This window comes from Clarias gariepinus, chromosome 10 (assembly GCF_024256425.1).
Source record: "Clarias gariepinus isolate MV-2021 ecotype Netherlands chromosome 10, CGAR_prim_01v2, whole genome shotgun sequence".
In the NCBI taxonomy this organism is placed as follows: domain Eukaryota; kingdom Metazoa; phylum Chordata; class Actinopteri; order Siluriformes; family Clariidae; genus Clarias; species Clarias gariepinus.
In genome coordinates this window covers 17,538,336-17,551,736 of record NC_071109.1, presented here as the reverse complement: position 1 = coordinate 17,551,736, position 13,401 = coordinate 17,538,336, and the positions used below count along the sequence as shown (strand labels likewise).

General features: G+C 38.0%; 1 protein-coding gene across 1 annotated transcript in view; it reads right to left on the bottom strand.

The window, feature by feature from the left end:
* The window catches only part of gria1a (glutamate receptor, ionotropic, AMPA 1a), a 113,274-nt gene that overhangs the window by 49,322 nt on the left and 50,551 nt on the right, over window positions 1-13,401 (bottom strand). Inside the window, exons 6-8 of the mRNA XM_053505764.1 lie at window positions 2,659-2,817; window positions 1,727-1,894; window positions 511-615 (exon numbers count right to left, since the gene is read on the bottom strand). Of these exons, the coding sequence (XP_053361739.1) occupies window positions 511-615; window positions 1,727-1,894; window positions 2,659-2,817 (432 nt within the window). The remainder of the gene's footprint in view (window positions 1-510; window positions 616-1,726; window positions 1,895-2,658; window positions 2,818-13,401) is intronic.

Here is a 13,401-nt window from a genome sequence, read left to right as displayed (position 1 = left end):
CCATCTTGCCAAAACTTGGTCAAAATTAAGTCATGCAACAGGACAATGATCTGAAGCACACCAGTAAATCTACATCAGAATGTCTCCATAAGAATCGAGGTTTTGGTCTAGTCAAAGTCCAGACCTCGACCCCACTGAAATGGTATGGCAGGACCTTAAGAGAGCTTTGCATAAAGTGAATGCCCAAAAACATAAATTAACTGAACCAATGTTGTAAAGAAGAATGGGCAAAAATTTCCTTCACAACGATAAGAGAGAATGAAAAGAAACGATTTCTTCAAGTTATTGCTGCTAAAGGTGAATCACAGAGGTACTTAGTATTGCTGGGCATTTTTGGCTTCATTCTTCCTAAACAAATAATGGCATGGTTTAAAAAATATATGTTGTTATTTTACAAAACAATTTTTTTTTTAACATGACTGTAAATACATTCAATAGCCACTGAAACTACCACATGATCATTTTTAAATCATTTTACAGTAATTCAAAGGCCAAAATGTCTGGACTTACTTTTTCTGTTCCTGTAGCCTTTAGTTCCATCACATTGATGGTGTAGTTGATTCGCCGACCTTTCTCATTAAACTGGATGTGTCCTGTTACACCTTCAATGCGAACCTTAAGGTAAAATTTAATAGCCTGCTTTAGTTGGACACAGATATTAACCATCAGAAGCACGGTGTACTTCTAGCTCAGTAACACCCTTCATGTTCGCAGTACATGGTCTAAACTGAATAATGAGGTTACTTGACCCAGCTGAGCAGCAGGCTATGTACTGTTTGTATCCAAAGGTGTAGTTTTGTCAGAGGACTGGAACGATGCTTTGCCATTTTTCTTCGCCAGGTAAGAAGATTTTTTTTTCTTTGCATAATTCATAAAATTCATGTACATTTTTGTAAGGGCTTGAAGATCCAGTCAGCATTAAAGTGTATGTCATGCAAAAGATCAATAAGAAAACAAATGGAATGGTTTAAAGTATAGTAAAATGTAAGGTGTGCTTATTGATTCACAATGTCAACTCATGCACTTGAGTAATATACAGTATATAAAAAAAACTTATATATATCACTTTAAAAGTTGCCAGTAGCACAGTGAATATAGCTGTGTTTCCAAATGTTTAACTTACTGGCATATACTATTCTCAACATGATAAAAACTATTCATAAAATCAAAAAAACATTTAACACGGTCTGTTATAGTTGACTAATGTATGACAACTCGCCAACATAGAAGCAGTGCTTATAAAACCAATCCATAACTTACTCCTATCATCATACCATAGGTGAGCTGTGAAGAATCAGGCTAGTGTGTGAGTAGACCTGCCTGAAACCTAGACGGTTTCAGTCTTAATGGTTTTAATGTTATGGATGATCTGTGTGTTTTTTAAATCACCAGCACAGTCATGTAAATCTGTAGTCTGGCAGGAATGGAAACTGTCTTTTTCTCACTTAGCTATAAAGTTGTGAATCATTTTTTATGCCATTATGATGGATATACAAACATAACATGTATACACAATTGATAGTAACATTCATTGACTGGCCAATCAACATAGATTTTATGAGACACATATATGTGCATGTTGGTTCATTATCTATTTAAGCCACTTGAAGCTATTCCAGTCAAGCCTGTTACCTAGTTTGTGCATATCTGGGTCTGTATGTGATTTTTCCTTTGTGTGTGCACACGCATTATAATATTTGCAAATAGTCCTCTGAGAATAGTGTACCTGCTGCAAAGCTCTTTGAATGTCAATGCCCTGGCCCCAGGGGGCTGGAGGGTTTGCAAGGCATTCACCAGCGTTGCCACGGCGTGATATGTCAATCCTCTGCCTGCGGAGATTCTGAAAAGCTGTAGACATCACTTTAACACCATCATAAGTGAGAGCTCCAGTGTACTGGAAGTACAAGAAAAAGTACAAAAACAAACTCTTTTCACAAACACGCTTTCCAGCCTAATAAATAGACATTTAATAATAAGCAATTTAACAAGCAAATACTTAAGAGGCTTTGATAATACAATTACTGTAATGATTAATTTGTTTCAACTGGCAACATTTTTTTTAACCCTTAAACTAAGGTGTTGCGTAGCTTCACATTTCTAAAACAATCATGTTGTAAGACGTATCCAGTAGTCGCGATAAAGATTATTGGCCTGCATCAAGCAAAGAAAACAACTAAGAAGATTGCTGAAATGACTAGAATTCGGTTAACAACTTTACTAAACCATCAACTAAATGGTAGAAATGTGATGCGACAAACACTCTGTGAAGTTGAACTATAAAAAAAATCAACTGTAGAAATCTAAGCTATGTCATATTTCATATTAATGAATGCCCTATTCTTTCTTACTTAAACTGACCAACTCTTTATTTAACAATGTTATTTAATAGTACCATTCTAACCCAACAAAGGTTTGTTTACATTATCTTATTATTATCTAATTTATTATTTATTTATCTAATGAATGAAGGAATTCATTAATTAAAATAAGTTGTCATAGAATAGCATTCCCTGATTTTGAGATTTCCTTCCTTTTCCCCTATCCTCTCTTGGAATGTAAGATGATGAACCCTTTACATCTAGGAAATTCTCCATTCTCTTCTCACATTTAAAAGAATGTGAATTTGCATAGCATGAGACGTGCACACAGGGCTTTTACCTTGAATCTTTTCTTTGGAACTTTGGAGTCTTTGTTGTCAAAGTCCATCCACTGCTGAACTATTCTGCTAACACCTGGATCGGCATAGTTCACAAGCTGGAAGCCTGTCACATTAGCTTCACCTTTTTTAAAATGGGTCAGGTCAACGTCCATAAGGCCCTAGAAGACAAAATAATGGCAGAAAAATCCTAAGTCCACGTATAATAATATAAAGTTTTAGAGTAGGGCATAACTGGAAACACCTAGTATATAAAGAAAAATGTGATGCTAATCTTAAAATACTTTCCAGTAAATAACAAAGAAATAAGAATGCACCCCAAAATACTAAGCATGAGCATTTATCCGAACATATTCAATGCCCACCAGAATATTGGCACCTCCATCCATTATCTATACCGCTTATCCTGTATCCACCCCAGTGCACAAGGCGGGGTACACATCAGAGAGTGCAAGCACTCACACTAACACACCCAGCCATACACTACAGGCAATTTGGAAATGCCAATTAGCCAATTAGTTCTTTGGACTGTGGAAGCTGCCGGATGGTAAACTTTAACATAAATTGCAGGCTTATCAATTTTGATGGCATTTGATGACATTGTGCTTTGTAGCCAGAGCAGGGAACAGGTGGAGGAAAATTTGAAGAGGTGGAGGTATGCTCTGGAAAGCAGAGGAATGAAAGTTAGCCGCAGTAAGATGGAGTACATGTGTGTGAATGAGAGAAACCCAAAAGGAACAGTGAGGCTACAGGGAGCAGAGGTAAAGAAAGTGCAGGACTTTAAGTACTTGGGGTCAACAGTCCAGAGCAATGGAGACTGTGGAAAGGAGGTGAAGAGGCGGGTACAGGCAGGTTGGAATGGGTGAAGAAAAGTTTCAGGTGTGTTGTGCGATAAAAGAGTATCAGCGAGAATGAAAGTTAAGATGTACAGGACAGTGGTGAGACCAACGATGCAGTGACAGACAGTGGCACTGAAGAAAAGACAGGAGGCATAGTTAGAGGTAGCAGAGCTGAAGATGTTGAGGTTCTCCTTGGGAGTGACAAGGATGGATAGGATCAAGAATGAGCTCATCAGAGTGACAACCCATGTTAAATGTTTTGGAAATAAAGTCAGAGATTGAGGTGGTTTGGACATGTTCATGGGGGAGATGGTGAATATACAGTACTGGTTGGATGCTGAGGTTTGAACTGCCTGGTAGGAGGTCTAGAGGAAGACCAAAGAGGAGATTTATGGATACAGTGAGAGAGGACATGAAGTTAGTTGGTGTGAGAGAAGAGAATGCAGAGGATAGGGTTAAATTGAGGCAGATGATTTGCTGTGGCGACCCCTGAAAGGAGACAGCCGAAAGACAAAGAAGAATCAATTTTAATGGCGGCACGGTGGCTTTGTGGTTAGCACTGTCGCCTTGCAACTCCAGGCACAGGGTTCGATTCCTGCCTTGGGTGTGCGTGCATGAAGTCGGGTATCCTGGTTTTCCCCCACAGTTCAAAGACAAGCAGGCTAGGCTAAAGGGCGTTCCCAAATTGCCTCTGGTGTGTGGATGACAATCAGGCGTCAAGTTGGCAACCATCCCCCAAAGTACATTCAAAGTAACTGCCACAGAAACGATGGATATATCTCCACGTGGGGAGTATCTGTCGCCAGATGGCACATGGATGGTCCAAAATACCAAAACAAAAATAAATTTTGACAAAACTGTTGCACTGTAAATTTAAAGCAGTTAATATAAAAACAGTTATGTAAAATAAAACAAAAATACACTGATATGACCAAAATAATGTTTTATATAATACAACTGTTTGCATCATTTGCATAAATTCTTTTCTCTATATTAATGGTAAGAAAGGATTTATCTTAATACTGTATCTTCAATACAGTATGTCTAAATATCCAACCTTGAGGGCAGCACACTGAAGATTGTAGAACACAAGGACAGGTTTTTGGCTGTAACTGGAAAAACAGTCTGGGCCGTCTAATCTAATTCAAAAGCCTAATCCGTTTCATGTACCTAAGGTTGCCTATCAAATAAATCTCAGTCCTTTGTTTCTGCATAGCCTTGGACTTAAATATGGAGAAAAAGAGCATATCACCAGAGGTTGCTGGAGATAGCTCTGGAATAAAATATTTCATTGGCTTGCAACCTGGGTTTACAAATTTTTAACAGCAATGTAAAATTGCATATGGATGAGCCCGTGCTAAAATAATTGTGAAAGAGGTAGATTTATATTGCATAATGTTCATTTATTCCCCATGGGCATCCCTCCAGACTTCACATCCTCAGGACCTTCCACCCCAGTCGGTGGCTGCGCTGAGAGTAATATGCTCAGTGCATACCAGGTTACTACGTTTGAAACTTGATGGTTGAATATAAATCATCTGTTTGCCACTATTTTTGAGCCATAGTGAAGGAAATCAGTTTTTCATGTTGACCATGATTTAGCTGGGTTATTTCGGATCATAGAACTGCCTTTTTATTAACCCTTACACTGCACCATAGACATTAGACATACAGTACTGTATAAAGTGAACATCCCAAAACATAACCAAGGGACAAAGAGAGACTGTGTATGAATACTGTTCATACAGAGGTACAAGTGCATCTGAATAAATTAGAATACCATCAAAAAAGTTGATTCATTTGCGTAATTTAATTCAAAAAGTAAAACTCAAATTTTATATAGGCTCATTACACACAGACTAATATATTAGTGTTTATTTCTTTTAATTTTTTTAAGATTCAAAAGAGTGGACAGCAGCTAAAGTCAGTGCTTCAAGAGCCACCACACACAGACGTATCCAGGACATGGGCTACAACTGTGGCATTCCTTGTGTCAAGCCACTCTTGAACCAGAGACAGCATCAGATGTGTCTTAACTGGGCTAAGGACAAAAAGGATTGGACTGTTGCTCAGTGGGCTAATGTCCTCTGATCAGATGAATTTAAATTTTCCATTTTATTTACAAGGCGGGGTACACATCACAGGGAATCTATGGGGTACTGTGATAAGGAAAATGCAAGACACCAGACCAAACACAAAAGAGCTGAGGCCGCTATCAGAGCAACCTGGGCTTCCATTAGACTGATCGCCACAGGCTGATCCCCTCCATGACACGCCATATTGCTGCAGTAATTCATGCAAAGTAAAACCCGACCAAGTATTGAGTTGTACATGTTGTTCAGTAGTCCAACATTTCTGTGTTAAAACAGTGAGTCATAATCATCAAAATTAAAGAAAATAAACTTAAAATATATCAGTACGTGTGTAATGAATCTGCATAATATGAGTTTCACTTTTTAAATTGAATTACGAAAAATAAATCTAATTTTTTTTCAATATTCTAATTTATTGAGAGGAGCAACCTCCGGTCCTGAAAAAGGAGTCTAACATGGAAATTTAAAACTTGCAGTTGCTTGAATGACCACTAGAGTTGGCCCTGAAAATGGCCAGCCCATGTTAAAACAGAAACAAACATGTTTGTAGCCTGGTACAAAAAACTGTTTTTATTTCTATAGCTAGATTTACCATTCATGACAACTGTATGAGGATAAGTTTGCATTAGGGAATTTTTATGTAACTCACTTATGTAACTCTGCTAGCCAGCTAAATGGAATAGTTTTAGTTTAACTTACCACAAGACACAGGTCAACATGTAAGATATGAATGACAATCTAGCTTGTGGTAACAAGATGCTGTTCACTTACTGTATACTGTATGTCCATTTATGGATTAAGGAGTTTAACTTAACACCACAAAATGTACATGGGTTGGACAATGAAATTTAAACACTGGCCAATTTATTGTTGGAGGTTCATGACTAAATTTGACCAGTCTGGTGGCCAATCTTCACTGATTGCACATTCCACAAGTAAGAGGAGAGTGTGAACGTTTAATTAGCAGAGAAATAGCTCAGTTTTGCCTAAAATATTGCAATGCACACAACATTATGGGTGACATATTAGAGTTTAAAAGAAAACAAATTGTCCATCTTTGTGACCAAGACAGTGACCAAGTCAGCAATCTGTGACCAAGACAGCAAGTCTTTGTGATGTATCAAGAGCCACAGTATCCTGGGTAACCCTAACCCTAGGACGAACCACATCCAACTGTGGACGCAAGAGGAATCTGTCTAAAAGGGATGTCCGGGTGCTAACCCAGATTGTATCCAAAAAACATAAAACCACAGCTGCCCAACTCACTGCAGAATTAAATGTGCACCTCAACTTTTCTGTTTCCACCAAAACTGTTTGTGGCCGGGCTGCTATAGCCAAACATTTGGTTACTCATGCCAATGCCAAACCTCGGTTTTAATGGTCCCAGCGGCGAAAATCTTGGGCTGTGGACAATGTGAAACATGTATTGTTTTCTGATGAGTCCACCTTCACTGTCTTTCCCACATCCGGGAGAGTTCCAGTGCGGAGAAACGTACCACCCAGACTGTTGCATGCTCAGAGTGAAGCATGGGGGTGGATCAGTGATGGTTTGGGCTGCAATACCATGGCATTCCCTAGGCCCAATACTTGTGCTAGATGGGCACACACAGCAAGACTGGTGACAGAGTGGTAAGATAAACATGAAAGTGGAGGTGAACATCTCCCATGGCCTGCACAGTCACCAGATCTAAATATTATTAAGACACTTTGGGGTGTTTTGGAGGAGCCAGGGGATGTTTTCCTCCACCAGCATCATATAGTGACCTGGCCACTATTCTGCAAGAAGAATGGCTTAAAATCCCTTTAGCCACTGTGAAGGACTTGTATCTGTCATACGAACTGATGCGGTATTGGCTGCAAACGAAGGCCCTACACCATACTAATGAATTATTGTGGTCTAAAACCAGGCGTTTCAGTTTCATTGTCCAACCCCATACCCCATACCCCAGTATGACAATGTGTAGAGTACAGATATTGGAGTTTAATCAAATGCAAATCAAAAGTAAAAGTTAAATATTAAATTAACATTAGCTCACTTAGCATTTCAACCTAGCTAAAGCTACAGTAAGCTAGCAGCAGAGTTTGTTCAGAATCAGTTAGATATAGCAGGTCGGCTGACTTGATTTTCTTCTCATTTATTCCCGTAGCGTCACAGTGCATTTCCCCGTTGAAGCCCAGCGTCCATTAACTTCAATGCGGCTGCTTTGAACGTTTTTTTTCAGTGCTTTGAAACTAGACGGTCATTGGATAAACGCTGCGATTATGATACTATACAAGGCCAGGACGCTGGGCTGCTGCATGATAATTGGAGGAGCTGTTTAAAGGGCGGAACCCCTTTTTTGATTGACAGCATGTCTTAAGTATACATCAGCGCTAGAGAGATTTAAGTTCAGTCCCATTGTCAGGTTATAGTACAAACTTTCGGGTGGATCCCGCACTTAAATCCAACTAAAAAGTACTGAAAAGAAAAGAAAACTCAGGCTTTATATCCCAGCTTACATCTCGCATTCGCGTTCAACTTCACACACACCGGACTGCATTACCCACAATGCATTTCCCGCACTGGACTACACTCCCGTAAACAGCTGTCGTAAATCAACCTCTCTCTCCCGCAACAACATGCTTTTTGTCTGTGGCGCCCGTGCGATCGACGCACTCATTTATATGAGTTGGAAAAAGATGCAATATTATGGTTTCCGTCATTGTTTTATATATTTGCGTACTGACTGGGCTGGCCCACACTGGCCAGCGGCCCACCGGGAAAACTCCTGGTACTTCAGATGGCCAGTCCGCCACTGCCCATGCGGCTTTGCAGGTGAAGTGCTACGATGAACTGCTGCACTCTGTATTGTTTGCTGGTGATATAAACCATTTTTGTTTGTACAAATCATTCTTTAAATAATTTTAAAAAACATATTATAGCCTTCTTGACTTTGCTCAGTGTTTCAGCATTGTAAAGTTAGTTCGTTCATATAATTAAAGTAGCTTGTGGAAGGGTAAACCAGCCAGAATTTACGTACAAATAACATAATTAATTTTATGATGAAGTCCTAATATGAGCTTCCCCTGTTTCAAAGGCTAGCAGCCACCACTGGTAGTACTGTATATGGCACTGGTACCTACAGTATACTCGAACCAAACCAGAGCGCAGAAAACACTGCCTTACTTGAGTGCCCCTTAAATGCCTGAGCGATTGATTGAAATATTTGTCCTCTGGTTCTCTGAAATGGTCGTAAGAAGCATCCTAATATATATGATATGATATATATATATAAAATAATATATATAAACAGAAAAAAAATCCTGACTGAGAAAATCGGCACGTAAATGCAGTAATTATATTTTCTTATAAATGCAGTAATTATTATTATGATTATTATAAGTAATTATTATTATATTATTATAATTATTATTGTAATTATTAGTTTCTTTAATGGCAGCAGGTAGCATTAATTAACTAAGCTAAACACAATTAAATTTAAATGTCTTAAGCTAAACGTCCTAAAGTGTGGCTGTATTTTACAACAAAGAATTCTGATTCCGACACTGTGACATGCAACAAATGTCTTTCAACAATTGCACGTAAAGGGGCAAACATGTCAAACCTAATCTGAAGACACACAAGATGAAGTTAAGTCTTAACTAATAGAGGGATGCAACATGTTTAACAGCTTGCAGACATCATCTGGCAGCGTGGGTGTCTCCTTCCACAGTCAGGCCAACCCTATTAAAGTCAGGAAAGGTGTAATGCCTGATAAAGCAAATACGATCATAATTCTGCAATAGTATTACAGAAAATGTAGCTGGTTTGTATAATATATAGAATACCAACTACTTTGTTGTTATTGGTGTTAAATTATTGTAATTGGGTTAGATAGTATGTACATTTGTTGTTTTTGTATTTATTTTATTGTTTACTTTCATTCTTTTCAATAAAAAAATGTTCTTTTTTTGGCACAGGTATTGTAAAAAACAAACGGTTAGCGACCCTACCAAAAGTGCACATGTGACCAAACATCATTTAAAACATCCAGATAAAGTCTGGCCTATGGATATGCACGCTTGTGACACTGTGATAAAAACGTCTGGTGGAAGCTGTAAACTAGCCTTTATACAGTTTAAAAAAGAAAATCTGCAGGTTTTCATGATTAAAATGCAGATGAGCACTTTAGGTAGCTTCATTATGGGTTTTAAATCAATACGCCAAAGAATAATTCTCACTATGTGCACTTAAAAAAAACCCCTCATGTTAGCAATTACTATGTCTTAAGGAACAAAAGGCAACTTAATTGCTTCACCAAGGCACAATATTAACGTGATCTGTAATGAAATAGCAATACTATGAAGGGCAATCACAATTCCTGCTCTTCTGTCACATTTGTGTCATGATGTGTAAATTAAAAAAAGAAAGGGTGAGAGAAGGAGGAACAGAATAGAAGACAGAAACAAAGGCACAGAGAAAAATTGAGGACGATTTTTCTCTGCAGCACATTTTTAGGCCATAAGTGATTGTACTGGCCTTACTTAGAGTGATTGGCTCTCTGAACCCTGAAAGTGGTGATCCCCAGGAGATGCAGCATGCCATCATGTCTTTGGGAACATCTGCCTCTTCACAAGTTCCACTTCACAGGGTGCATATCCTCACATACACACTTGGGACACAGTAACACAGCCCTGTCATTGCCCCTGGGCAAACATAAGCACACTAATGGCAGCAGGTATAAGTAAGTAAAACGCATTCTAAGCCCCCCAGCACATTGCTGAGACTTTCCACACCACTACACCCATCTTGCCCTGCTAGCAGCATCTCTGAGGGAAGTTAAGCACTTTCATCTCATCTGACATGGAAAATTTTTAAATAGGGGGAGTCAGAGAGAAAATGTCCAAATACTTATAAAGACCTCAATCATTTGCTACACCCGTGCCCACTGCTCTTATTATAGGGCAGGATTTAATCATCTGATTAAAAGATTAGGGTAGGGATTAGAAAGCGTTCAAGTCTGCAGCTTTGACAGGGCTCAAGGGGAAGATAGCAGAAAAAGTATAAAACAGCAGGTAATCTTGCATGCTGAATCATAGCTCCAAGAGGCTTTGAGAAAAGGAGAAAATCTGGAGGAGAACTGAGAGTCACTTCAGATCTCTCTGAATACAATGACACACTGCACACATTTTTAAACTGCTACCATTGTAGACACCTTTTCATTTACAATACTGTAACATGCTGGAACTATTAGACTTAATTTTCTTAAATTAGACTTAAATTTTATATTGTGCTGGCTACTGCAAGTTCCTTCTACCTTTATAGACACATAAGTTAAAAATATAGTACAAAAGCTGTACCCGTTTTAGTTTATGGGTAAAATAAATAAATAAATAAAATCAATCAATCAATAAATAAATACTTATTTACTTACTTACATACACATAAATGCTCCTTTAAATATTTTACAGTTCATCTAAAATCTTTTTTACTTCTGAAATGTATTGTATTGCAATCTAAAAATGGCACAAATCATGAGAAATTAAAATAAATTCAAAGTAAATGTTCCCCCCCTGATATTAATATATTCATCTTCAGTAATTAATTCATCCTGATTAGGGTGGTGGAGGATCCAGAATCTATTTCTTAGGAATGCTGGGTAAAAAGTGGTTATGCCAGTCCATCTACACAGCCAGGGTATTAACATTATTATTATTATTATTAACATATGCCAGGGTAAACTATGCAGACACAGACATTTGCATACTCATTCACACCACCATTTTGCACTCGTTCAGCTGTATGATTGTAGGAAAATCCTTTACATGAAAGAAATATATATCCTGGTTATGTGCAGGCGTCCTAAAAAGAAACATACCAAGCCACAATAATAAATAAAAAAAACATATTCCTACATTTTTACCTATACTGCTTAAGGCTGAGAAATATCATCATAAAATTATTCAGGCATTCAGAATATTTCTCTAAGTATTGTCACCACCTTTTAAAATCTATTGTGAAAGCAAAAACCATAACAATTTGTTAAAAATATTCTGATTGTGCATTCTATTTTGAATGCAAAGAATGTGCTTCTACTCATAGTCTGGCATAAACTAATGGAAGGTGGAGGCACACAATTGTCTAGAATGTCTTGCTATAACATGAAGGTCCACATTTACTGAGACCAGGGGGTCTAACCTAAACCTCTTACAGGATGACACTGTCCCTATACACAAAGTGGGGTCTTTGAAGAGATGCTTTGCCAAGGTTATTGTGAAAGAACAGCAGTAGCCTTTAACAAGTCATGACCTAAACCCTATTAGACATCATTGGGATACATTTAAAACATTGACTACATGCCAGGCCTTCTCACATGCCTTATTTCCTGACCTCACTTGTGGCTTGTAACTAAATAGTTACATGCTCAAGACTAGACATGCTTCAGAATCTGGTGTAAAACCTTTCCAGAAAATTAAAACTATAATAACTGCAATAGGGTGGGGGCTGGGAGGAGTTTTAGGCTTTTTTTTGGTCTTTAAATCGCAAATGGGATGTTCGACAAGAACAGATGACCGGCCATGTGTTCACATACATTTGGCCACATTGTGTATATTCATTTCTAGTGGGGCCAAGGGTAGCTCAGTGGTTAAGGCATTGGACTACAGTTCGGAAGATCCCAGGTTCAAACCCCACAACCACCAAGTTGCCACTGTTGCCCTTGAGCAAGGCCCTTAACCCTCAACTGCTCAGATGTGTAATGAGATAAAAATGTAAGTCGCTCTGGATAAGAGCGTCTGCCAAATGTCTAAATGTGAATGTAAGCTAAGGATCAAGTCGAATTCTCACCTTTGTGGACATTTCTTTGATAAAGGCTGTGGCACTGTAGTTTAGATGCCATGGAGTCTCACCCACTTTTGTTCTCTCTCCACATTATGCATAGGCTGTTTTTCTGTCTTAAATATGTATAACACATACAGTAGTATTTTCACTTCACAATTAGTTCAATGACATGTAATTAAACAAATGGATTTGTAAAACCAGCTTCTGCAAAAGGAGCATACTTTAAAAAATTGGTAATTTTTGTTTTACATTTATTTATTTTTTTATTTTATTTATTACATGTTTATTTCAAAATGTGACTCAAACTATTGTTCAACTAATGCTGCTATTGTGCCATGACAACTATAAGAAACTATCAGAAGCCTGTGTTACATTCACACAACTGTTGTTACATGGGCTTTAGCTAACCTAAACTGCAGGTTAGGTGCCTTTTTCCACAATATTAAAGTATCCTAAATTCAAGTTAAAAACTTTGTAATACTGTAAATGTATTAGCAGTGTTTAATTGTAAGCTTTCGTGTATAAAATGTTCGCTGAAAGATCAAAAATCCAGTTATAGATTAGCTGTTCAATGTAGCAGACCATATTCAATTCAATTCAATTTTATTTGTATAGCGCTTTTAACAATTGGCATTGTCCCAAAGCAGCTTTACACAATCAAAGAACTATTTAAGTTTGTATGGAATTTAAATGTGTATGAATCAAAATGGTCAGATAGTCCCTGATGAGCAAGCCGAGGGCGACAGTGGCAAGGAAAAACTCCCTGAGATGGTAGTAGGAAGAAACCTTGAGAGGAACCAGACTCAACAGGGAACCCATCCTCATTTGGGTGAAACAGAAAGCAGTAAATGATCTGCATTTATACAGTGTGTAGGGTGGGAGGCAGTTCAGCATAACAGTTGATGTTAATTGATGTTAATATGGAGTCCAGTTAGTTATTGAAAACTCAGGTAGACTTGTATAAAGTTCCAGTCCTGAACTATTGAACAGTCA